Genomic DNA, 25,496 nt, shown 5'->3' with positions numbered 1-25,496 from the left:
CTACATGAGCACATATATATGTATTTCTTAGATCTGTCCAATGATAGGGTCTAGAAGCAAGACACCTCTGTAACAATAAGCATACTCAGATGTTGGTTCCTAAATCCCATTCTCTAACAAAAGTGACTAGAACTCCTTGGAAAAATGGTTGATTTTAGGGATGGGTCAGGAAAAATACAAAATGAGGCTGGAATATCTTGTGTTGCTAGAAAGTAAGGAAGTGCTCAAAAAGATGAGAATGGCATGTTGAGGATAAAGGCGTCAACTTGAAGAAGCTCCCAATGGCCAAATTTAGGATAATTGGAGTAATAAAATAAATAATAGTACGGCTAATAACCTATAGATTAAAATAAATACCTATGATCTCATACTGATACAAACAAGTAAACAGAGGAGAAGAGACAACTTTTTCTTACAGGAGAATTCCAATAATAAATATAGAAGAAATTATAAAAATAGAAAATCACCTTCACATAATAATTGTTACAGGCAAGATTCATCAATTAATGCTAAAATTAGTGGGCAAAAGTATGATAGGAAACAGAATATTTGCATAGCCTCAAAATATCTCCCTACAAGATACTTATAAATTACAAAGGGAAAAAATAGTAACTTTACATGGAGAAATCTGGCAGACCTCACCTTTACTAAGTGATCAAAGTTTACATCACCATCATAAGACATATCAACATCATGTACCTCTTGATATGGTGTGCTGGGAAGGGCAAACATCACTTCTGTGTTATTCTTGTCAAAAATGCATAAGCTCAATTGACTAATAAGCATATGTTAATTACAAACTGAAGGATATTCCAGAAATAAACCAAAACAAAACAAACTGGCTGGTTGTCTTCAAAACTGTCAAAATCATGTAAGACACAGAAAGACTGTGGAACTGCTATAGATTGGAGAATCTGAGGAGACATGACAACAAATGCAGTAAGGAACTGAGGATCAGCTTCTGGACCAGAAAGAGGACATCAGCAGGACAGCTGGCAAAACTGAAATAAGGTCTATAAATTGGTTATTAATTCCCTAATAATTACATTATTATCATGTAACATGTTAACATTAATAGAAGCTGGATGAAGGATATATTAGAACTCTCATGCTATTTCAAAAACTGTTTTGCAACTCTAAAACTAGTTCATAATAAAATGTTTTAAAAATGTAGTGTTTCCAGCCATTTGAGTTCAAATAAGGGATAACACTCAACAGCAGTTGTAGAAGATATTCAAGCCATAACTGGGTGGTTCCAACACATAGCCTGTAAGGCCTCCTTAAACCATGAGGCTTTTTTGAGGATATTAACAGAATCCTTATCTTAAAAAGTGAATTATAGGATTCTACACAAGCTTTGATCCAATGCTAATCCCCTTGAATCCATAGAAAGTGAACAGTTAGCTCAATTTTACTTCATTTCAGCAAATGATACATGCTGTGAGGATCACAAAATGTGTTATGAAATATTCAAATTAGTTTACAATGACATTCCCTTAGTTTCAACTTTCAAGACTTTAAATACTTGAGAACAAATTTACATTTGTGAATGAGTTTTAAACCACACTCTAAATAGCCATTCTAAACTATACCAGATAATCACACAAATGACTCAAACAATTTAAATCAGGTGAAAATTATACTCTTAAGTGGACAAAGCAGATTCCAAAACAGTACATGCAATATGATCCCATTTTTGTCAAAAGTGAAAATATATGCTTAGGAAAGAGCCTAAAGTTTTATATGATAAAATGTAAACAGTGATTAACTCTGGGTGGTTAGAAGTGGGTGTTTTTCTTTGCTTATCAGCAATTTCTAAATTTTCTACAGTAATTATATTGCCTTATAACCATAAAAAATAAAGATTATAAATGTTTTGAAAAAAGAAAGCAGTATAACAATTTTTCAGGTCTCTGAACAGTGAGTGGAACTAACCACTCCAAACAAACGGATGTAGCTAAATATAAAATATCTATATTCCAAACACTCATTTTGTGTTAGGATGAGGCTACATCTTTGCCTTGAGGCTACAAATAGGAGGTGATAAGTAAGTTTTTCTCCTACTGTCACTTCAGTTAAAAATGTCAAAAATTACTCAGAGAACAAGTTTCAGCATTTGCAATTATCATGCTGACAGTGTCACAGGAAAATAATTTATTTTTTAAAATGAAAAGAGAAGATGCACTTTTTTTAGGGAGAGGAAAGAGATATGTGTACTGGGGTATTTTCTTCAAGTCTTATTTCACTTTATGGGGCATATGTTAAATGAAGAGGATTGATTTTGCCCCACTCTTTAAACTAGTATCCATCTCCTAGTGATTAGATGTTAAAACTGTACTTCTTAAATTTTAGAAAGAAGTACTTAAATTAAGTACTTAAACTGGGGTTGGTTCAGATGCACATTACTGATTCTGTAAGTCTGGGATGGGACTTTGATTTTGCACCAGTCACCTGGGGGTTTGTCAGAAATGCAGAATCTCAGACCCTACCTCAGATCTACTCAATCATAATCTACATTTTAACAAGATCCCCATTTGACTTATTTGCACATTAAAGTTTGAGAAGCTCTGATCTAAAGAACCCAAAATCATCTAGATAGGCATTTGCTTTCTATAGTTTTTTACAAAAAGGATTTAAAGAAATAATAATATTAAAAAAAGATTACAGAAACCAATATTGCCCCTGAACTCTGTGAGCAAACAAAACTTTAATTTGTAAAACTATTTTTAGATAGTTAATTTTGGATAGTTAAAACATTTTCCTTAAAAGAAAAATTAAATTTCTTTGATTCCCCAGTGACTGTAAAGTTAGTTCTGTTGGTTTATTCATCCTTATACTAAATGGTTTGTGTGTAGCTAATTCAAAAGCAATCACTTCCCCCATTTGACTCTCATTTGAGAAGGATTTTTTCAGAATCTGGTTGTCTATATTCTACTGGCATAGCGAAGGACCTTTCATCTTTCAAATACTATGATGATACAGAATTATTAGTGGGACTAAGTGACATAGTGACAGCATATCTTTGCTTCTGATTTACAGTAATAAATGAGTTTCTAGAGCTCTAAGACAACACATTAAAACAAAAGAAAATGGGGTCCATGGATAACTTGATGAGCTTAGTATTAAAAGAGAAAATTAGAGTGATCTCCCATAAGTTACTAAATTATTTTATAAGTACAATTTTCTTTATTCATAGATGACAAAACTTTGGGGTTGTGGAAAATCATTATTTCACTTGAGGAACAGTCATACCATGGCGACCACATTAAAACTTTGTAACCGAAGAACTCGGGCATTTCTGATTATTTTTTCTGAATTTTTAAACAGTAAACTGCTTAGGACTCTACCTACTAGGGGTCCAAAAAGAAGTGATTGTGTGGCTAAGTGTAACACAATTTTAGTCTTACAAACACTCTCACCTGTGATACATTTCATTGGATCACATTTAAACCTACTGAAGCCATTCTACTCCCATTTCCTTTATATCTTAACCTTGATCTGACACTCTCACTTCTACCAGGATTTCCAACAAGATATACTGAGAATTTGTTTACTCACATAAACTCTAAAAAAAATTAAGCAATGTGTATTGTAAAAATATAGTAAGGCTCATTAAATACATTTTAAATCAAACCTGCTTTTTTTTATAGCCTAAAAACAAAGAACATACGCAATTCAATGTAGTACCATTAGATATGAACTGATAAACTGAGCCTAAATATTTGAAAGTACAACCATAGAAAATAAAAAGAGAGTGTTTTCAGAGAGTTACTACAGTATCTATCAGTTTATTTTATCACTGTAAGATACATAAGTTAACTTTGCTTTCAGAGCAAAGAAGGAACTTGGAAGAAAAGGATGAAAAGAAAGTGCTTTCTAAGTCACCACCTACTCCCATGAAATATCTGTTGGTGAAGAATAGGGTAAGAGTTAAAACCAGTCTTTGGTCAGAAGAAAAGTTGTCATAAGCTTTTCAACTCTAAATGTATTTTTGTTATAATGTTAATCTTTAGGTCCATAGGTGATTTTGCTAAGGGAAAGTCATACCAATAACATCAGCCTGTGGCATAAAGACTTCTTACTGTTGTTTTAAATTTATGATAGTATTTCATTTAATTTTAATTAGTTTCTTAAAATATAAATTTTACCTTTCCTGAATATTGTATTATCTATTTAACCACTAAACATTTTTTACAAGTATCATTTTAAATCAGTTTCCTGAACTACTTGCCCTTCATAAATGTTAAAATATTAATACTTAATAAGCAAATCTTTGTAGTTGAAACATACCTGGATTGATAAACATTTTGTGCTTTCCATGTAGCATTTTTGTTTGTTTGTTTTACAGAGGTGTGTAAGTTGTGCTTCACCATTCTCATAAGACAAAATGCTTACGTGTAAACAATATCTGATCTTTTCACATATTTCTAGATGTGTTTAATTGATTATATTCTCCAAAATATAACTCAGACTTTTAAATGAGGGCTGTACGTTGTGATAGCTCAGATGGCATTTCCCACTGCTTTGACAAAATACATTAGAAAAGGAAGTCATTTAAAGTAATGTTGAGTGGAAAAAAGCAAGTCCCAGGAATGATACCATCTTTAGAAAGCTCAAAATAAGCAATCTAAGGAATATATTGTGTTAGAAATACATTCATTTGTGTTAAAACAGTAAAACAAAAAAGCATGAGCAAGATTCAAGATAGCTGAAACCCCTAAGGGGTGAGCATGAGGATGGAATAGGGGAGTGGCACACAGGGTACTGTAGTTGCAAGTTACTGAGATATACACACACATACATGCTTCATAATATTACTTAATTTTTAAGTGCAAGAAAACCAGGAGGTTTAGATTATTTAGGAACAAATTGATGATGATATTGTAGGGATTCCCCTCTTAGCTGGGGTATCATATTGTTCTAAAGATACTGAGCAGTGTATCCTGTCAGTAATACAATTTTCACTCTATTTTGCAATTTACAGCAAATATTTAGATTTTCTGAGATACCTAATCACTAAACACTATGAATAATTATTTTTAATCATATATTTTGTACATTTTGTTTTATTATCCAACTTTTAAAACTGGTGACATCAAAGAAAAACTAGTAGTTTTAATTAATCAAGGAGAATAAAGGAAATCTCAGATTATTCTGTTCATATTCATAGTTGGTGTTAGATGGTCATACTTGTGATCAATGACTGCACTATTACTAGCAGATATTTGAAAAACTATAGTTTTGATTCCAGAGATTAGGGGCAAGTGGACTTTGATTTACATTAAGTCATGTAGAAAAAGATATCTTTTCCTAGTAAATCAATTGTGTGGAAAGCAAGAGCAACTTTAATAATCAGGTATGAGCATTTGGAGGAAAGAACAATCTTATACCAATATCACACTACAATTTCAATAAAATAAGAAGTACCCCTCATCATTCTAGGCAGGCTTAAATCTAGGAAAGAATGGGATGAGCTTAAGGTACAAATTCTTTCATTATAAAACATCATATAGGGACTTCCCTGGTGGTGCAGTGGTTAAGAATCCGCCTGCCAATGCAGGGGACACAGATTTGATCCCTGGTCCAGGAAGATTCCTACGTGTCGCAGAGCAACTAAGCCCGTGTGCCACAACTACTGAGCCTGCGCTCTAGAGCCCGCGAGCTACAACTACAGAGCCCACATGCTGCAACTACTGAAGCCCACATGCCTAGAGCCCACGCTCTGCAACAAGAGAAGCTACAGCAATAAGAAGGCTGTGCACAACAACGAAGAACCAACACAGCCAAAATAAATAAACAAACAAATAAATAAAAATTTAAAAAAATTATATAACTATTCTTCAATCCTTAAAAGGATGGAACATTTAGCAGGGTTTTTGCAAAGATTCACTTGGGTCTATTCTGGAATAGATCTTTTTTTCCTTGCTGAGTATTAGAGGGACTAGTTCCAGCAAGACTAATAGGCAAAATGGATAAAGAAGGTGTGGTACATATATACAATGTAATATTACTCAGCCATAAAAAGGAACGAAATTGGGTCATTTGTAGAGATGTGGATGGACCTAGATACTGTCAGAGTGAAGTAAGTCAGAAAGAGAAAAACAAATATCGTATATTAACGCATATATGTGAAATCTAGAAAAATGGTACAGATGAACCAGTTTGCAAGGCAGAAATAGAGACACAGATGTAGAGAACAAACGTATAGACACCAAGAGGGGAAACGGGGGGTGGCTGTGGTGGTGTGATGAATTGGGATTTTGTGGAGATTGGGATTGACATATATACACTAATGTGTAAAAAATAGATAACTAATAAGAACCTGCTATAGGGGGGCGCCTTCAAGATGGCAGAGGAGTAAGACGTGGTGATCACCTTCCTCCCCACAAATACATCAAAACTACATCTATATGTGGAACAACTCCTACAGAACACCTACTGAATGCTGGCAGAAGACCTCAGACTTCCCAAAAGGCAAGAAACTCCCCACGTACCTGGGTAGGGCAAAAGAAAAAGGAAAAACAGGGACAAAAGAATAGGGGTGGGACCTGCACTTCTGGGAGGGAGCTGTGAAGGAGGATAAGTTTCCACACACTAGGAAGCTCATTCACTAGCAGGGACGGGGGGTGGTCAGTGGGGGAGGCTTCGGAGTCACGGAGGAGAGCGCAGCAACAGGGGTGCAGAGGGCAAAGCAGAGAGATTCCCACACAGAGGATCAGTGCTGACCAGCACTCACCAGCCTGACAGGCTTGTCTGCTCACCCGCCGGGGCAGGTGGGGGCTGGGAGCTGAGGCTCGGGCTTCGGAATTCAGATCCCAGGGAGAGGACTGCAGCTGGCTGCGTGACCACAGCCTGAAGGGGGCTAGTGCACCACAGCTAGCCAGGAGGGAGTCTGGGAAAAACTCTGGACCTGCCTAAGAGGCAAGAGACCATTGTTTCAGGGTGTGCGAGGAGAGGGGATTCAGAGTACCACCTAAACGAGCTCCAGAGATGGGGTGAGCCGAGGCTATCGGCGCAGATCGCAGAGACAGGCATGAAACGCTAAGGCTGCTACTGCAGCCACCAAGAAGCCTGTGTGCAAGCACAGGTCACTATCCACACTTCCCCTCCTGGGAGCCTGTGCAGCCCGCCACTGCCAGGGTCCCGTGATCCAGGGACAACTTCCCCAGGCGAACACATGGCGCGCCTCAGCCTGTTGCAACGTCATGCTGGCCTCTGCCGCCGCAGGCTCGCCCCCCATTCCGTACCCCTCCTTCCCCCTGGACTGAGTGAGCCAGAGCCCCCTTATCAGCCGCTCCTTTAACCCTGTCCTATCTGGGTGGGGAACAGACACCCTCAGGAGACCTACATGCAGAGGCGGGGCCAAATCCAAAGCTGAACCCCAGGAGCTGTGCGGACAAAGAAGAGAAAGGGAAATCTCTCCCAGCAGCCTCAGGAGCAGCGGATTAAATCTCCACAATCAACTTGATGTACCTGCATCTGTGGAATACCTGAATAGACAACAAATCACCCCGAAACTGAGGCGGTGGACTTTGGGAGCAACTGTAGACTTGGGGTTTGCTTTCTGCATCTAATTTGTTTCTGGTTTTATGTTTATCTTAGTTTAGTATTTAGAGCTTATAATCATTGGTAGATTTGTTTATTGATTTGGTTGCTCTCTTCCTTTTTAAATTTTTCATATATATATATACTTTTTTCCTTCTTCTCTTTTTGTGAGTGTGTATGTGTATGCTTCTTTGTGTGACTTTGTCTGTATAGCCTTGCTTTTGCCATTTGTCCTAGGGTTCTGACTGTCCGGTTTTTTTTAGTATAGTTTTTTAGCGCTTGTTATCATTGGTGGATTTGATTTTTGGTTTGGTTGCTCTCTTCTTCCTTTCTCTATTTCTTTTCTTTATTACTTTTTTATTTTTAATATTTTTTTCTATTTTAATAACTTTATTTTCTTTCTTTCTTTTTTCTTTCTTTTTTTATCTCCCTTTTCTTCTGAGCCGTGTGCCTGACAGGGTCTTGGTGCTCTGGCTGGGGGTCAGGCCTGAGCCTCTGAGGTGGGAGAGCCGAGTTCAGGACATTGGCCCACCAGAGACCTCCTGGCCCCATGTAATATCAAACGGCAAAAGCTCTCCCAGAGATCTCCATCTCAATGCTAAGACCCAGCTCCACTCAACGACCAGCAAGCTACCGTGCTGGACACCTTATGCCAAACAACTAGTAAGACAGGAACACAAACCCATCCATTAGCAGAGAGGCTGACTAAAATCATAATAAGGCCACAGACACCCCAAAACACACCACCGAATGTGGTCCTGCCCACCAAAAAGACAAGATCCGGCCTCATACACCAGACCACAGGCACCAGTCCCCTCCACCAGGAAGCCTAGACAACCCACTGAACCAACCTTACCCACTGGGAACAGACACCAAAAACAACGGGAACTACGAACCTGCAGCCTGCAAAAAGGAGAACCCAAACACAGTAAGTTAAGCAATATGAGAAGACAGAGAAATACACAGCAGAGGAAGGAGCAAGGTAAAAACCCGCCAGATCAAAAAAAAAAAAAGAGGAAATAGGCAGGCTACCTAAAAAAGAATTCAGAGTAATGATAGAAAAGATGATCGAAAATCTTGGAAATAGAATGGAGAAAATACAAGAAATGTTTACCAAGGACCTAGAAGAACTAAAGAGCAAACAAACAATGATGAACAATAAATGAAATTAAACATTCTCTAGAAGGAATCAACAGCAGAATAACTGAGGCAGAAGAATGGATAAGTGACCTGGAAGATAAAATAATGGAAATAACTACCACAGAGAAGAAGAAAGAAAAAAGAATGAAAAGAATTGAGGACAATCTCAGAAACCTCTGGGACAACATTAAATGCACCAACATTCGAATTGTAGGGGTCCCAGAAGAAGAAGAGAAAAAGAAAGGGACTGAGAAAATATCTGAAGAGATTACAGTTGAAAACTTCCCAAATATGGGTAAGGAAATAGTCAATCAAGTCCAGAAAGTGCAGAGAGTCCCATACAGAATAAATCCAAGGAGAAACACACCAAGACACATATTAATCAAACTATCAGAAATTAAATACAAAGAAAAAATAGTAAAAACAACAAGCGAAAAGCAACAAATAACAAACAAGGGAATCCCCATAAGGTTAACAGCTGATCTTTCATCAGAAACTCTGCAAGCCAGAAGGGAGTGGCAGGACATATTTAAAGTGATGAAAGGGAAAAGCCTACAACCAAGATGACTCTACCCAGCAAGGATCTCATTCAGATTTGATGGAGAAGTTAAAACCTTTACAGATAAGAAAAAGCTGAGAGAATTCAGCACCACCAAACCAGCTCTACAACAAATGCTAAAGGAACTTCTCTAGGCAGGAAACACAAGAGAAGGAAAAGACTTACAATAACAAACCCAAAACAATTAAGAAAATGGTAATAGGAACATATATATTGATAATTACTTTGAATGTAAATGGATTAAACGCTCTAACCCAAAGACACAGACTGGATGAATGGATACAAAAACAAGACCCGTACATATGCTGTCTACAAGAGACCCACTTCAGACCTAGGAACACATACAGACTGAAAGTGAGGGGATGGAAAAAGATATTCCATGCAAATGGAAATCAGAAGAAAGCTGGAGTAGCAATTCTCATATCAGACAAAATAGATTTTAAAATAAAGGCTATTACAAGAGACAAAGAAGGACACTACATAATGATCAAGGGATCAATCCAAGAAGAAGATATAACAATTGTAAATATTTATGCACCCCACATAGGAGCACCTCAATACATAAGGCAAACATATGCTAACAGCCATAAAAAGGGAAATCGACAGTAACACAATCATAGTAGGGAACTTTAACACCCCATTTTCACCAATGGATAGATCATCTAAAATGAAAATAAAAAAGAAACACAAGCTTTAAATGACACATTAAACAAGAAGGACTTAATTGATATTTATAGGACATTCCATCCAAAAACAGCAGATTACACTTTCTTCTCAAGTGCTCATGGAACATTCTCCAGGATAGATCATATCTTGGGTCACAAACCAAGCCTTGGTAAATTTAAGAAAATTCAAATTGTATCAAATAGCTTTTCCAACCACAACACTATGAGACTAGATATCAATTACAGGAAAAAATCTGTAAAAAATACAAACACATGGAGGCTTAACAATACACTACTAAATAACCAAGAGATCACTGAAGAAATCAAAGAAGAAGTCAACAAATGCCAATGAAATCACGACGACCCAAAACCTATGGGATGCAGCAAAAGCAGTCCCAAGAGGGAAGTTTATAGCAATACAATCCTACCTCAAGAAACAAGAAATATCTCAAATAAACAACCTAACCTTACACCTAAAGCAATCAGAGAAAGAAGGACAAAAAACCCCCAAAGTTAGCTGAAGGAAAGAAATCATAAAGATCAGATCAGACATAAATGAAAAAGAATGAAGGAAACACGAGCAAAGATCAATAAAACTAAAAGCTGTTTCTTTGAGAAGATAAACAAAATTGATAAACCATTAGCCAGACTCATCAAGAAAAAAAAGGGAGAAGACACAAATAAATAGAATTAGAAATGAAAAAGGAGAAGTAACAACTGACACTGCAGAAATACAAAGGATCATGAGTGATTACTACAAGCAACGATATGCCAATAAAATGGACAACCTGGAAGAAATGGACAAATTCTTAGAAAAGCACAGCTATACGAGACTGAACCAGGAAGAAATAGAAAATAAAAACAGACCAATCACAAGCACTGAAATTGAAACTGTGATTAAAAATCTTCCAACAAACAAAAGGCCAGGACAGATGGCTTCACAGGTGAATTCTATCAAACATTTAGAGAAGAGCTAACACCTATCCTTCTCAAACTCTTCCAAATATAGCAGAGGGAGGAACACTTCCAAACTCATTCTACAAGGCCACCATCACCCTGATACCAAAACCAGACAAAGATGCCACAAAAAAAGAAAACTACAGGCCAGTATCACTGATGAACATGCAAAAATCCTCAATAAAATACTAGCAAACAGAATCCAACAGCACATTAAAAGGATCATACACCATGATCAAGTGGGGTTTATCCCAGGAGTGCAAGGATTCTTCAATATATGCAAATCAATCAATATGATAAACCATATTAACAAATTGAAGGAGAAAATCCATATGATCATCTCAGAAGATGTAGAAAACGCTTTTGAGAAAATTCAACACCAATTTATGATAAAAACCGTCCAGAAAGTAGGCATAGAGTGAACTTACCTCAATATAATAAAGGCCATAAATGACAAACCCACAGCCAACATCGTTCTCAATGGTGAAAAACAGAAACCATTTCCACTAAGATCAGGAACAAGACAAGGTTGCCCACTCTCGCCACTATTATTCAACATAGTTTTGGAAGTGTTAGCCACAGCAATAATAGAAGAAAAAGAAATAAAAGGGTTCCAAATCAAAAAAGAAGAAGTAAAATTGTCACTGTTTGCAGATGACATGATACTATACATAGAGAATCCTAAAGATGCTACCAGAAAACTACTAGAGCTAATCAATGAATTTGGTAAAGTAGCAGGACACAAAATTAATGCACAGAAATCTCTTGCATTCCTATACACTAATGATGAAAAATCTGAAACAGAAATTAAGGAAACACTCCCATTTACCATTGCAACAAAAAGAATAAAATACCTAGTAATAAACCTACCTAAGGAGACAAAAGACCTGTATGCAGAAAACTATAAGACACTGGTGAAAGAAATTAAAGATGATACAGACAGATGGAGAGATATACCATGTTCTTGGATTGGAAGAATCAACACTGTGAAAATGACTATACTACCCAAAGCAATCTACAGATTCAATGCAATCCCTATCAAACTACCAAAGGCATTTTTCACAGGACTAGAACAAAAAATTTCACAATTTGTATAGAAACACAAAAGACCCCAAATAGCCAAAGCAATCTTGAGAAAGAAAAACGGAGCTGGAGGAATCAGGCTCCCTGACTTCAGACTATACTACAAAGCTACAGTAATCAAGACAGTGTGGTACTGACACAAAACCAGAAATATAGTTCAATGGAACAGGACAGAAAGCCCAGAGATAAACCCATGCACATATGGTCACCTTATCTTTGATAAAGGAGGCAAGAATATACAATGGAGAATGGACAGCTTCTTCAAGAAGTGGTGCTGGGAAAACTGGACAGCTACATGTAAAAGAATGAAATTAGAACACTCCTTAACACCATACATAAAAATAAACTCAAAATGGATTAAAGACTAAATGGAAGGCCAGACACTATAAAACTCTTATAGGAAGACATAGGCAGAACACTCCATGAGATCAATCTCAGAAAGATCCTTTTTGACCCACCTCCTAGAGAAATGCAAATAAAAACAAAAATAAACAAATGGGACCTAATGAAACTTAAAAGCTTTTGCACAGCAAAGGAAACCATAAACAAGGTGAAAAGACTACCCTCAGAATGGGAGTAATATTTGGAAACGAAGCAACTGACAAAGGATTAATCTCCAAAATATACAAGCAGCTCATGCAGCTCAATATCAAAAAAACAAACGACCCAATCCAAAAATGGGTGGAAGACCTAAATAGACATTTCTCCAAAGAATATATACAGATCACCAACAGACACATGAAAGAATGCTCAACATCACTAATCATTAGAGAAATGCAAATCAAAACTACAATGAGGTATCACCTCACACCAGTCAGAATGGCCATCATCAAAAAATCTACAAACAATAAATACTGGAGGGGGTGTGGAGATAAGGGAGCCCTCTTGCAGTGTTGGTGCGAATGTAAATTGATTCAGCCACTACGGAGAACAGTATGGAGATTCCTTAAAATCTAAAAATAGAACTATCATACCACCCAGCAATCCCACTCCTGGCATATACCCTGAGAAAACCATAATTCAAAAGGGTCATGTACCACAATGTTCATTGCAGCTCTATTTACAATAGCCAGGACATGGAAGCAACGTAAGTGTCCATTGACAGACGAATGGATAAAGAAGTTGTGGCACATATATATAATGGAATATTACTCAGCCATAAAAAGAAATGAAATTGAGTTATTTGTAGTGAGGTGGATGGATCTAGAGACTGTCATACAGAGTAAAGTAAGTCAGAGAGAGAAAAAACAAATTCTGTATGCTAACACATCTATATGGAATCTAAAAAAAAAAAGGATTCTGAAGAACCTAGGGGCAGGACAGGAATCAAGATGCAGACATAGAGAATGGACTGCAGGACATGGGGAGGGGGAAGGGTAAGCTGGGATGAAGTGAGAGAGTGGCATGGACATATATTCACTAACAAATGTAAAATAGATAGCTAGTGGGAAGCAGCTGCATAGCACAGGGAGATCAGCTCGGCGCTTTGTGTCCACCTAGCAGGGTGGGATTGGGAGGATGGGAGGGAGACGCAAGAGGGAGGTGATATGGAAATGTATGTATATGTATAGCTAATTCACTTTGTTATACAGCACAAACTAAGACTCCATTGTAAAGCAATTATATTCTAATAAAGATGTTTAAAAAAAAGAACCTGCTGTATAAAAAAATAAAGAAATAAAATTCAAAAGAAAAAAAAGACTAATAGGCAAGCTATGTGAGTAGTAGAGTCGCAAAAGGACTACCTGTTTACTGGTAGTTGTATAAACATTTGCCCCAAAACCTCTTTTGGACACTTGTGTAAACTTTTCAGGTGAAGAAAAAATATAAAACCTACAAGTTTACTAATTTGAAATAAGTTTTGAGAGTCTAGTCTGAATTTACACAGATTACTTGAGGTTAAAATAGAGGTTCGTCTCAAAGATCCTGTTTAGCTCTGCCAATTCCAAAATATATAGAATTTGACTGAAAGTGCAGAACTAATTAAAAAAATTTAAAAAGACACTTCGAAATAAAATTTAGTATTATGGAAATTAATTGAGTTAAGTGAAGATAACCTTGGAGTTGGATGAATGAAATAAGCAACGGATAATTTTTTTGCATGCTGTCATATTTGGTCTCACTTTTAATTTAAGAGGAATAACAACCTTTACTGTACCTGACGAGGGGTTCTTTCTGATTTACTCCTACACCATTCCCAGTCTGAAAGGTCTGGTTTCTGACTCTCCTCATGAGAAAGTCTTCTTTCTGGCCCTTCCAAAAGGGTGGTTTCGTCATATTTAATATCACCTTCTGTTTTTTCAGAGAGCAGTGGATCAACACCTTTTTCATTGTGGGAATCCTGTTTAGCATCTATAATATCAGTGTTCGTGCATTTGTTGATGCCTTTTAGTGTGGAGCTGTCCAGAGAGGGTGTGGTGCTGATTTCCACCTTTATGGCATTGAATATATTATGAGAGTCTCTCTGAGAGTTTTTTGTAGTTTTGCACTCATAGTTCATGAGATTGTGATAGGATATTGAATTTTCATCATCATCATAGTAATCTTCATGTGCTATTTTATAAATTCCATAACTTCGTTGAAATGATAGATTGAATTCAAAGCATCTCCTCTTGGCTATGTAAAAACAAAAACAAAATTCCATGATTAGGAAGATAGATATAAACAGTGCTTGGATATACAAAATGAATAAAAATAGGAAAGTGAATTCAACCTGATTAGTTGAATTATGTTTGTTTACTTCTTGTCAATTATGCAAAGCAACTGTGCCTCACAAATTCAACCATCTTATCACTCTGGGCCTAACTTTTCTCACTTACACAATGGAAGGCTTGAAATACATACAACTCCAGAACACTGAAGTCTTTAAAGAAATTTTATGTAAAAAATTTATCCATAATTTAGAATAGTCTCATATCCACTCAGTTTTAGTTTTAGCTCTATCAGTCTACCAATTATCTCTACATTTCTTTATTTGGGGATAAAATACATTGTTTATAAATTTTATTTTGCTACAACTTAATTATTAAAAAGCTCTTAATATTACTTGAGCTATTCTGCTGGCAATACCAACAACAGATATAACTGCTTTAAATATATTGATGTATATCATTCCTGACATTTATATGTTTATAAATGCATACAGTAAAAATTAGATAATGCTACAATACAGTTTTTAAACTTTTAAAAATAATATGTACATTTCTGAATAAATTTGAAATGAATTGTAAAGAAGAGTATATAGACATATTTCTGTGAACTGAAGCACTTTACAACATGTCTATAACTGATTAACTACAAGATGAGTTTAGCAGGAACACATAAAACTTTCCATGGTTTAAATCAGGTGAAATATGATGGTATCTTACATATAGCACTACTATTTGGTGAATACTGTATAAAGTCTTAGCAGAATAACACATGAGAATGTGACAGAAGTGATACAATTGTTGTATGTGAATGTCATTAAATACTAGATACTTTTTGTGTATTAAGAATGAAGCTATATCAAGATGGTAGACAAAATGCAATGTAATGTTTTGATTTTCATCTTTCAAACATGGCTCATTTCAAAACTTTTTTCTACTTGGATAGTTCTGTGTTTTATAGCACACATTTAGCTATCCTTAGTGGAAAAATTTATTAAAAACTATAAAATTTCTATGAGAACAACAGGTAAAATTTGATTCATTTTACAATACAACCTCATGTCATTCATATGCTGATTCTATTACTGAAATTGTCTCAGAACTGAAGATTTACAAACCAATTCTGCTGACTGAAAGAGAATTTATAGGTATCATTCATTATTTGAGCCAAAACATTCATTGAGCCAGGATACAAACACAAATTTCTATTCAAAGAAAATGGAAAAGTAGAAACAGATGTTAACATTATACACTATTTCATTTATAGTACTACTTAACTTTTTCTAGTAATATAGTCCAGTAAAATTAAATTAGAATTTTTAATTTACTTTAATAGTGTGAAAGCTGAAAGAACTAAAAGGACGTTTTAGTTATTGTTGGGTTTCCTTTTTCTCTAAAAAAAGTTATAAAGTGACAAGTGGTCAATTCAAGGATATTAAGCAAACAAAAACTGTCATAAAATCCCAATTTTATCATATAAATGGATATCTGTGGCTATATATTTTATTAGCTGTGTATTATAACCATGAAATATATAAAGCAAAAGTGAGTAAGGTTTTTAAAGAACTGTGCAGAATGTGTCGATGGAGAATCTACTTCCACATCACTGGGTGTAAGAAGCAGTCTGAGGTAGGCTATGAGAAGGAAGTGTGATTGAGAAAGATACAGTGGGGAACTAGAGCATTCCAGGGACAGTTATGCACATAGGTCATGACATTTAACAAAACAACAACCCTACATAATAAAAGGCATATTGGTTCTATTTTGCATTTGAGAAAACTGAGGCTGATAAAAGAAACCTACCTAAGATTACTTACCTGGTAAAGAGATTTTAATTTAAAGCTGACTCCAGAATTGGAGCCATTAACCTCTGTGTGAAATTGCTTTACTGCCAATCAGATCCATGAGAGAAATTTGTTAATGGAAGCACAATGTCCCTGATGTGCTATCTTTACGTTAAGGGAAGTACATTAATTATGAAATGTAACCAATAGAAACATTTCTTGTTATTGACTTTTCCTTAACACTAGAGGTAAATTCTGACTAACCAATGAAGGTAATAGGTTATAACAACATAACAGAGTTGACAATATTTGACTAGTAACTTACAAGAAACTTAAAGACCATCAGAATAGAGTCAGGGTCTTTTGAAGTCTATAGTACACTTATGAAAAATAAGTATAATGTTACATTTGCTCTGAAAAGCAAAACCCTGGATAAGGCATGAAATAGCTCTAGTCTTCTGCTTTTAATCACATCTTACTAATGACAATTTTAGACATAAGTAATTATATCAGCTTATAAATATACATAATTCTTCAGAGTAACATGTCACCAGATACTTTGACTTTGTCAAAAAACAGAAGCTGAAAATCTGATTTTTATAGAAAATATTTTATTTTAACTGTTTATTTAATTTAAAAAAGAACGCATCATGTCATGCAAACCAAATGGGTCTGAAAGCCATATCCAATCCATATGTCTACCACCTGAGACCTCTGTGTTAAAACCATCTTTTTTTAAACCACTTTTGTTTTGAGACACTAGTAATACAGATTATTGTTGAAAACAGGAGAGAACTATTATTTCTGGAAATTATTTTCCATTACTGACATTCATTTTCTGGCTGCATGTCTCTCAGTATCCATACAGTGAAGCTGAGATGTAGAATTATGCTTACATCACCAAAATGAACCTACGGTAAATATGAGTTAGGAAAAAATATTTTCCTTTTCTTGCTTCTGGAGTTCCCAGCAAAAGAATGTAAAAGGGCGATATTAATTTGTTATGGAGAAAAAGCTTAAATGTGAAACTGGAGCCATCAAAGTACTATAACTGATCAAGCACCTGCCCACCTGAGGATGAGCCATCTTTGGAGTTTCAAAATTCTGTTTTTGTGTCATCCTAGCAATAGGAAAATTTATGGGGCGTCCTCAGACAAGGAAAGTACATCATTCTTATTCTTATAATTTTCCTGTGGCAGAGCCTAGGATCAAGTGAGAGAGTGCCATGGACATATATATATATATACACTACCAAACGTAAAATAGATCGCTAGTGGGAAGCAGCCGCATAGCACAGGGAGATCAGCTGGGTGCTTTGTGACCACTTAGAGGGGTGGGATAGGGAGGGTGGGAGGGAGACGCAAGAGGGAGGAGATATGGGGATACATGTATATGTATAGCTGATTCACTTTGTTATAAAGCAGAAACTAACACACCATTGTAAAGCAATTATACTCCAATAAAGATGTTAGAAAAAAAAAAAAGAGAATGGAGCCATTTTAAACTAACATTTCTCACATTTTATTTTCGAAGCCATGCCTCTCTAAGCTCACATTTCAACAACTTCCCTGAAATTTTAAAATAAATACAAATAAGGGCAACGGTAATTTTAGAGGAAAAATATTATTTTGATCTTGAAAGGCATGGTTCTAATTTCAAACATGAGATATTAGCATGATTATTGATTCTGCTAGCCTGCTGTAGTTTCTTCTATTTTGTGCAGTATAAGATAGAGTGCTTCCTAGACCATTTATAGTGATAGATCTGTTGCATTGCTTTGTTTTCAGCTCTGATAGAGGTGCCCTTTAGTTCTTAAAAATGACTGCCCTAAACTCTTCTTGACTCTCTCACAATTTTAAATACTATAAGATGGGGTTAGTTCATTAATTTAGTGACAAAATATTAATGTTTGATAGAATGGTAGAACTTTCAGGCTTGTAAGTGATTTTTATATGTTCTATGTTCTTCTATGTGGTTCAAAAAGATTTATTATTAATTTTCTGTGTCACTGTTGCTCTGGATATTAATATCCAAAAGCACATACTTATTACAAGTTCCATGGTTATTTTATTTTAAGGGCATAGATGAATTTGGCATCTATTAACAATAAAACTTCATGGCATCCTTAACACTAAAAAAAATCTTCTGGTCATTTGAAAATTATCTAGACATTAAATGTCATGAATACATGGAAAATGACCAGTTCATGACTACTGAATGTTTATAAAATAAATCTGTTGAAGAATTGATTGCAGAATATTCTTTAATAGTCTCCAGTTTTCATAGCCCTAAATAGTCTAAGATGGACTGTTTTTATTTATTCTTTCTTCTCTATTAAAGAATAATCTACTTGCTTATTCTGAGCAAAGGACAATTAATGGAACAGTTAATCCAGCATACACTAACGTAGTCTTGGATTTATTAAATGGTAGAACATCCTATCTTTTGTCTGGAATGACAAAAAAATGTCCTTTTCCTTCCTGGCAGAGTCAAAATATACAGGTCATTCTTCAACTTTTCCTGTCTCAGAACAGGAACAATTACACTCTAGTGAGTTTTATAATTGACCGCACTCCTGGTCTAGAGGTACTCTTTAGAACATAGTTTTTTTTTTTTTTTTTTTTTTTAAATAACTAGCATGGCTAGATTCATACATGAACATACATTGACAAACTCTGCCACCTTTGTCCTTTTTTGAAATTACAGGTGTTTGCGGGGTTGTTTTGTGTATATATGTATGTTTTCTAAAAGCAGAGGCAAACACTTAAAATTTGTTTTGGAACTGTTTTTAGTCACTCCTATTGCTTACTCTGAAAACTTTCCAAAACCCTGGAAGAATATAAGCAGCAAACTAAAGAAAATGCTTTTCTTTGCTCTTCCACTCAACAATAATGAACTTTAATATAATGAGTTTTTAACTTTTCAAAGATGCAGACTTCTCATACGTAGATTTGGGAAGGGGAGTTATTTTCTACTCTAGGCTAAGAGCTATGGTAGATATAACACCTAAAGGCCTTTGCTGACTTCATGCTGTGTTGAATGAATTCTTTTTTTCTTACCTAAAATAATTATTCAATGTACAAGCAGTTCACAGAGTTGTTTTAAACTTGCCTCATTTAAAACTTACTCCAATACTGCGCTAATACTTGTTTCACGTTATAATTTCTTCCCTTTATTTACCACTTCATTTGTCCTTGGACTCTTCATCCCCTACTAAGGCAACTCTCTCAATAGACCACCTTTCTGTATTTGACCATATGCATATTGTTCCCAAACTCTGCACTGTTCAGGACTTACGTTTTTTCCCATCAGACGTCACTGCATATGTGTTCTGCTTGCAGTTGATGATGCAGCCACAGGGCAAGCGTGTCCAGTGTTTGGACAAGACAAACACTGGAGTTACAGTGGTGGCCAGGAGGGTTAGCAGAAAGCTGAGCGTCTCAAAGGGAAGGCTCTGAGAGCCCACGACGTGCTGGACCACCATGTGGATCTGCAAAAGCAGAGAGCTTCAGACCTATCCTAGGATAACATTTTCCATTTTGCCAAGCCTTTCCCTCAAGCATGCTGCCCCAGCTCCCTTCTCCAGGACCCTTTCCTGTCTGAGAGCCAGAAGCTCTGCTCCTGGGCTGGCAACCTCGGTTTTGGTGATGGACTACTGGGATTCCTTGGGAGGAGGCCCGCTGCCCCAGACTGCACAGGCTTTGAGGGTTTCCACTCTTGAGAGCCTGGTCTGTGCTAGCTGCCAGCTCAAGTTTCCACCAGGGAAGCACAGTCACAATACGGAAAACGTTATCCCAGAAAACAGGCAAGCGTGTGTGAAACCTGTACCTGGTACTCCGGATGTCCTTTGTCACATCCCTGGCCCCTCACCTCTGCCAGGTTATGCTTGTCACACTAGGGCACCACCCGCCACCTCTCAGCTGGGCTCTTTCCTGGAGGCTTGAACAAAAGCCTGTTTTGTCTACTTTCTGCTGTCTCTACTTCTGATCACGCCTCTCCTCTCTCCCTGCTGGGGATGGGCGGCGTCCTTACGAGGGAGGAATGGAGCAGAGAGAAGGGCATGACAGAAGACTGGGGGCAAACACCCTCTTTACTACCTCCCTTCTCTTCTGAATACTCCCAGATATCGCTACGAGAGAAAAGGACACCCTTGACCATGAGAGATCTCGGAAAACTAAGTCTCCCGCGCCTGAAAGCGCTCCCCATCCTCCTCCCCAGTTTTGAACCGAGAAGCACTTAGCAGCAAAGGCTTCGCGGCTGCTAGTCCTACCCGTGAACGGCCTTCCTCCAAGTGCTTCTCTAAAACCAAGCGAGATACATTCGTAAGCGGACTTAATGCACGTCTCTGGGTGACCCTCCAAACCGGGGACGCTGGTCTCAACACGCACTCATACTGCCTGGCACACCCCCCCGCGCTCTGTGAGCAACCGCACTTTTACCATCATGGGCAGCCAAAGGGTGACTTTTGTCATCGCTAACATCAAAGAAAAGCGCTTCTGCGCTACGCTCACGGTGAAGCTCCTGGTGCCATAGAGAGTCCCCCGGTCCTCACGCCTGCAGGCTCCAGCCACAGCGGTAGCACCGCGCCCCGGCCCCTGCCCCAGCCCCAGCCCTGCCCTCGCGGGCAGACCCGGTCCAAACACGGTGTACGAGCTCGGGGAGCATCCTCCAGAGCACCGCAGGGCCGGGCCCGGGGCATCATCTGGGGACAGGGAAAGCACTCTCCCCCCCGTTGAAGGGGTCCCTGGAGTGGAAGCTCCGCGGGAAATTTCCTGGTAGTTGGCGTGGAGTCTTGGCGGCTCCTCCGAACACAGCAGCTGGTGAGTGAGGGGGACCGAGAGGCCGGCGAGGAGTCCGAAGGCCGAAGTGTACACAGCGAAAAGCAGCAGCACGTAGGAGCTGGAGCAGTCGGCCAGGCAGCCCCAAGGCGTGCGTACAAAGGCGCCCCAGCCGCACAGAGGAAGCGCCGAGAGCAGCAGGCTGGCTGCCCACACCGTCAGCGCCACGCCGAGCACCTGGCCGGATCTCCTGGAGGCTGCCTGGCTCCCCACAGCCCTGCGCATCGTGTAAAAGTTGTAGGAGACTAAGAGAGTCGCCTTCAAGTTGCTCGAGAGGCCCTGGCATAAATATAGTAAGGCAGAGGTGGTGCACAGAGCCTGGAAGTAGTCAGAGACCTCATTTGGCCACTGCAAAAACATGAAGATGGTCACGGACAAGACGCTCATGAGATCATCCCCAGACCAGGACGCCACAAGCATGGACACAACAGTTCTGTTCCGCGTTTTCATGAGGGAAACTAGTGAATAAATGCTGCCTGCCAGGGCTGCGACAGTCATTAAGCATGTCAGGCAAAAAAGATAGATATTCACGGTTCCTGGCGGATTTAAAAGATCTGTCGAATTATGATTTTCTTTCCACAGGCTAGAGTCATTTGTTGATAAGTTACTGAGAAATACAGACATTATCCTTGGTCAATATTTAATTTCTTTTTCAGTGAGTCTATAAATATTCTCAAAATTAAGTATGGCGGTTAGTTGCAAATCAGATCTCATTATCTCCTACCAAGTTTCCCTCAAGATGTTCACCAGTCAGTCCCGGCAGAAAATGGTCAGACAAGTCTCCTTTAGATCTGACTCAACCTATATTTTAAAATTGGGTTCCACTTAAAGCAGCAATAACAAACTTTTCAACATTTCAATTAAAAACAGACAAACCAAAAACTCCCTCCTGAAACCAGCAAGTTTCAGGCATGAAAGCAAAAGCTCCTCAAGTAGATTGAAAAACAATGATGTGTGGGTCCTTTCGGGTCCTTCTTATGGAGCAAAGCAGCTTTGGCTTGAGGTAATCAAACTCTATTCAGTTTTTAAGAGCAGTAAAATGATGCATTTGGTTCCAGAGCTGGATTCAAAGGCAGAGAGATTATCAGGTAGTTTTCAGCTTTGCCGGTTCAGAGACACAGAGACAGAGAGAAAATGAGAGAGAGAGTGAGTCACTGAGCACAGCTCCCCATCGGAACCTCTGTGTTCTTCAATCAGCCTGTGATCCTCAGAGCTGCAGGAAGGAGGAGTCAGCTCCAAGCAGGAGAGAAGCAGGAACAAAAGGGAGGGGAGTTCAGCGTGTGAGCGAAATGATGTACATCTCCTCAGCCTGCCTTATTCGGAGCAAGAGACAATGTTTTTGCTAAGCCTTCCCCTTCGGTTTTGACATATAAAACTAACCCAAATACTTGCTCAGGCTTGATGTGAATGACAAATAACTGCTTTGAGAGGTCCACGCTACTCTACTAAGGGGCTGCTTTTACTCTTATCTAGACCTCTCTGTTCCACAGTCCACTGGAGGAAGAATATCATCAATGCCATTTTTAAGAAAATAGGAGGTACCAGCTTTGTTTGTTTTTAAAATATGTATTGTATTTACTAATAAGAATGTCATTATGGTCCTCACTACACTAAACAAGATTTTGCAGCATCTTTGGGTGGAGCCATTCTAACTTTAGCCATGTAACTATTTTATGTCAATGTCATAAAGTAAGCAAGCTTCCATTTGAATAAATAATATTTCTAGTTGTTAAAGTCAGATGGCATTATATAGGGAGTAAAAAGGAAGTTATCTCACAAAAACATTTTTAACCAGAGTATTGGGGTGTTTTGTACAACAGTCGAGTCTCTGAACTCATTTTTAAAATTAATTAATTAATTAATTAACATCTTTTTTGGGGTATAATTGCTTTACAATGGTGTGTTAGTTTCTGCTTTATAACAAAGTGAATCAGCTATACATATACATGTATCCCCATATCTCCTTCTCTTGCGTCTCCCTCCCACCTCGTTGGTTTTGCAAGATGAGTGGTTTAGCAAAGAAGTAACAGACAGCAATAGTTCTGGTCCAGCATTTCCCAGGATGCTTTGGGGTAGTATTCCTCCTCAGCTCAGCCTCATGACCTGAGGGCTGTCTTTCCACACACAGTGCTGGAGTCTGAAGGAAAGCAGGGAAAGGGAAAGGAGAACATTTATTTGGTAATGGTCTAAGTACATGGAAGTGGCAATAGAACTCTGAACATTCCTTTCATTTTAGAGGTAACTGAAGCTACATTTTGAACCTGAATCTGTTCAAGGGAAAAGTGATTGTATTAGTCATTGCCAGCCATAACCTTCAATAAACAGTGGGCCCTTCACTTATCTTGACATATTATTTGATTTCCCCTTCACTCAGCCACCTGTGACAGCTAGCTCAGCACTCTGGCTCTTCCTGCTGATAGTAATAGACCTTGCAGCGTAGTGTGATTAAGAAGGCTCTGCGTTACCTTTCCATGTGGCATTTAACCCTGGAGTTTTAGTGGGGTTGGACAATACGTATCACATTGTTCAAATGGAATGAGTGGAAATTAATAATGGCTGTCACAATACCACTTGAGGCCTGGGGACATTCCCTCTGTCATTACCATCATCTCTGGGTTTTCTATTAAATATAATTTTTGAAAAGGGACAGGACACCTAACCACCATGCTGCCCTTATCTCTACGATATGACAGAAGGGGCAAGAGTGTTGGTACATTTGCAAAGGTTGGTGGTGGAATTGCAGCCAGCAGGGAGCTAGGAGAGAAATCTGAATTTGATTCCAAACTGTGCTACTGCTGTCTGTGTAAACTTGGGCAAAAATTCTTATACTTTCTCTGGGTGTCTGTTTCCACATCTGTAAAATAAGGGGACTTGACCAGATTATTTTTAGGTCCTTTCAAGTTCTAAAATTGAATGATATAATTTTTAAATAGTTCAGGTTAACTTTATCTTAATTTTCTTTTCTGCCTACTTCACAATAATCAATATTGAACTGATGCTTGGGTTCTCCATGCTTTCTCTTTCCCAGCTGTGATGACATGGAGGCCCTTGTCAATATGAAGAAGGTATAAGATTCAAGCAGCCTGGAATGTTAAGCCAACTGAAGGATCATGGCTGCCCTGGAGGGCTGTGAGAACCTATAGTAAGTTTTGTATGAGCAAGAAGTAAAGTTTGTTGTGTAAGTCACTGTGTTTTGGGGGTTGATTGTTATTGGATGGTAACTTAGCTCATCCTAATATGGTTAGGTATAGAGTTGCCCCAACAGTTAGTAAGTGGTAGAGCCAGTTTTTAAAATTGTAGCCTGACTTTGCATTCTTAATCACAACACACACACATTTTCTAATTGCCCCCTCTTAGCACCTCATGATTGGGAACACTTGCAATGAATGTTGACAATTATAAAGTTTTGTTTCTGTTTTTCTTTCTCAGAAAGCATGTTTGAAATATCTCATTTTTCAAAGTTGTAGTTTATAAACAACCTTTTACCAAGCTTTATGTTTTACAATATACATAATATATACACATACATTGTGTATATATATAATACATACGTATATTATACATGAGTTTTTTGAAAGTTGTAAGCCTTCCCCTTAGCCATAATCTCATTTTCTTTGCAATATCCTCCTGAGCTAAAAAAAAAAAAAAAGAGTCACTCTAAATGCCTTTCAAATAACCAGGATAACATTTAGGAGTCTGGGGAGAAAGATTTCTAAGAAGCCCCTTTGTGCCTTAAATTTACTCAGTTCTTGTGAATGAGCCTTGTTCCTCTGTCTCATTTATGATAAATCTTTATATCTTCAATTATTGAAAATCCTGTCTTCAAATTACTTAATAATGCAAATTTAAATTGATTTAAGTTGACATTATGATTATATCAGAACAGCTTAAGTGAAGATGTTATTTATTGTCCCACTGCTGCTTTGGTTACTTTGAAACATATAGCATTAGAGACTATAAAACAACCTAGAGAGAATTTCATGGAAAAAATTTCGTTAGGCTTTTAGTTTATGAAGTCCTTGATGTAACTGTACCTTTGCAAAGCACTGCAGGCAACTCATTTTTCTAAAAGTCTACATTATATCTGAAAATCCTCAAAAAGTAGGAAACAGCATAAAAAATTCTGGCTGAATATGGTTAAATAACATCCTTAGCAATGCGGAGCTTTGGCAATAAAAAAGTAACCACAGAATCAGATGGAAACATTTATGAAAATTAAAAAAAAAGCATCACAGATAAACTTAATCATGAAGATATAACATTTCTTTGTTTCCAAA

The 25,496-nt window shown here is 37.6% G+C and overlaps 1 protein-coding gene across 1 annotated transcript in view; it reads right to left on the bottom strand.

The window, feature by feature from the left end:
- Positions 1 to 21,843, bottom strand: part of GPR149 (G protein-coupled receptor 149) — a 79,488-nt gene extending 57,645 nt beyond the window's left edge. The window contains exons 1-3 of the mRNA XM_061193530.1: positions 20,821 to 21,843; positions 19,679 to 19,871; positions 14,108 to 14,565 (exon numbers count right to left, since the gene is read on the bottom strand). Coding sequence (XP_061049513.1) covers positions 14,108 to 14,565; positions 19,679 to 19,871; positions 20,821 to 21,843 — 1,674 coding nt within the window. The remainder of the gene's footprint in view (positions 1 to 14,107; positions 14,566 to 19,678; positions 19,872 to 20,820) is intronic.
- Between the last annotated feature and the right edge of the window lie 3,653 nt (positions 21,844 to 25,496).

Source organism: Eubalaena glacialis, chromosome 6 (assembly GCF_028564815.1).
Source record: "Eubalaena glacialis isolate mEubGla1 chromosome 6, mEubGla1.1.hap2.+ XY, whole genome shotgun sequence".
In the NCBI taxonomy this organism is placed as follows: Eukaryota; Metazoa; Chordata; class Mammalia; order Artiodactyla; family Balaenidae; genus Eubalaena; species Eubalaena glacialis.
Note: the sequence above shows the minus strand (reverse complement) of the source record. Positions and strands in the feature narration are given on the sequence as shown.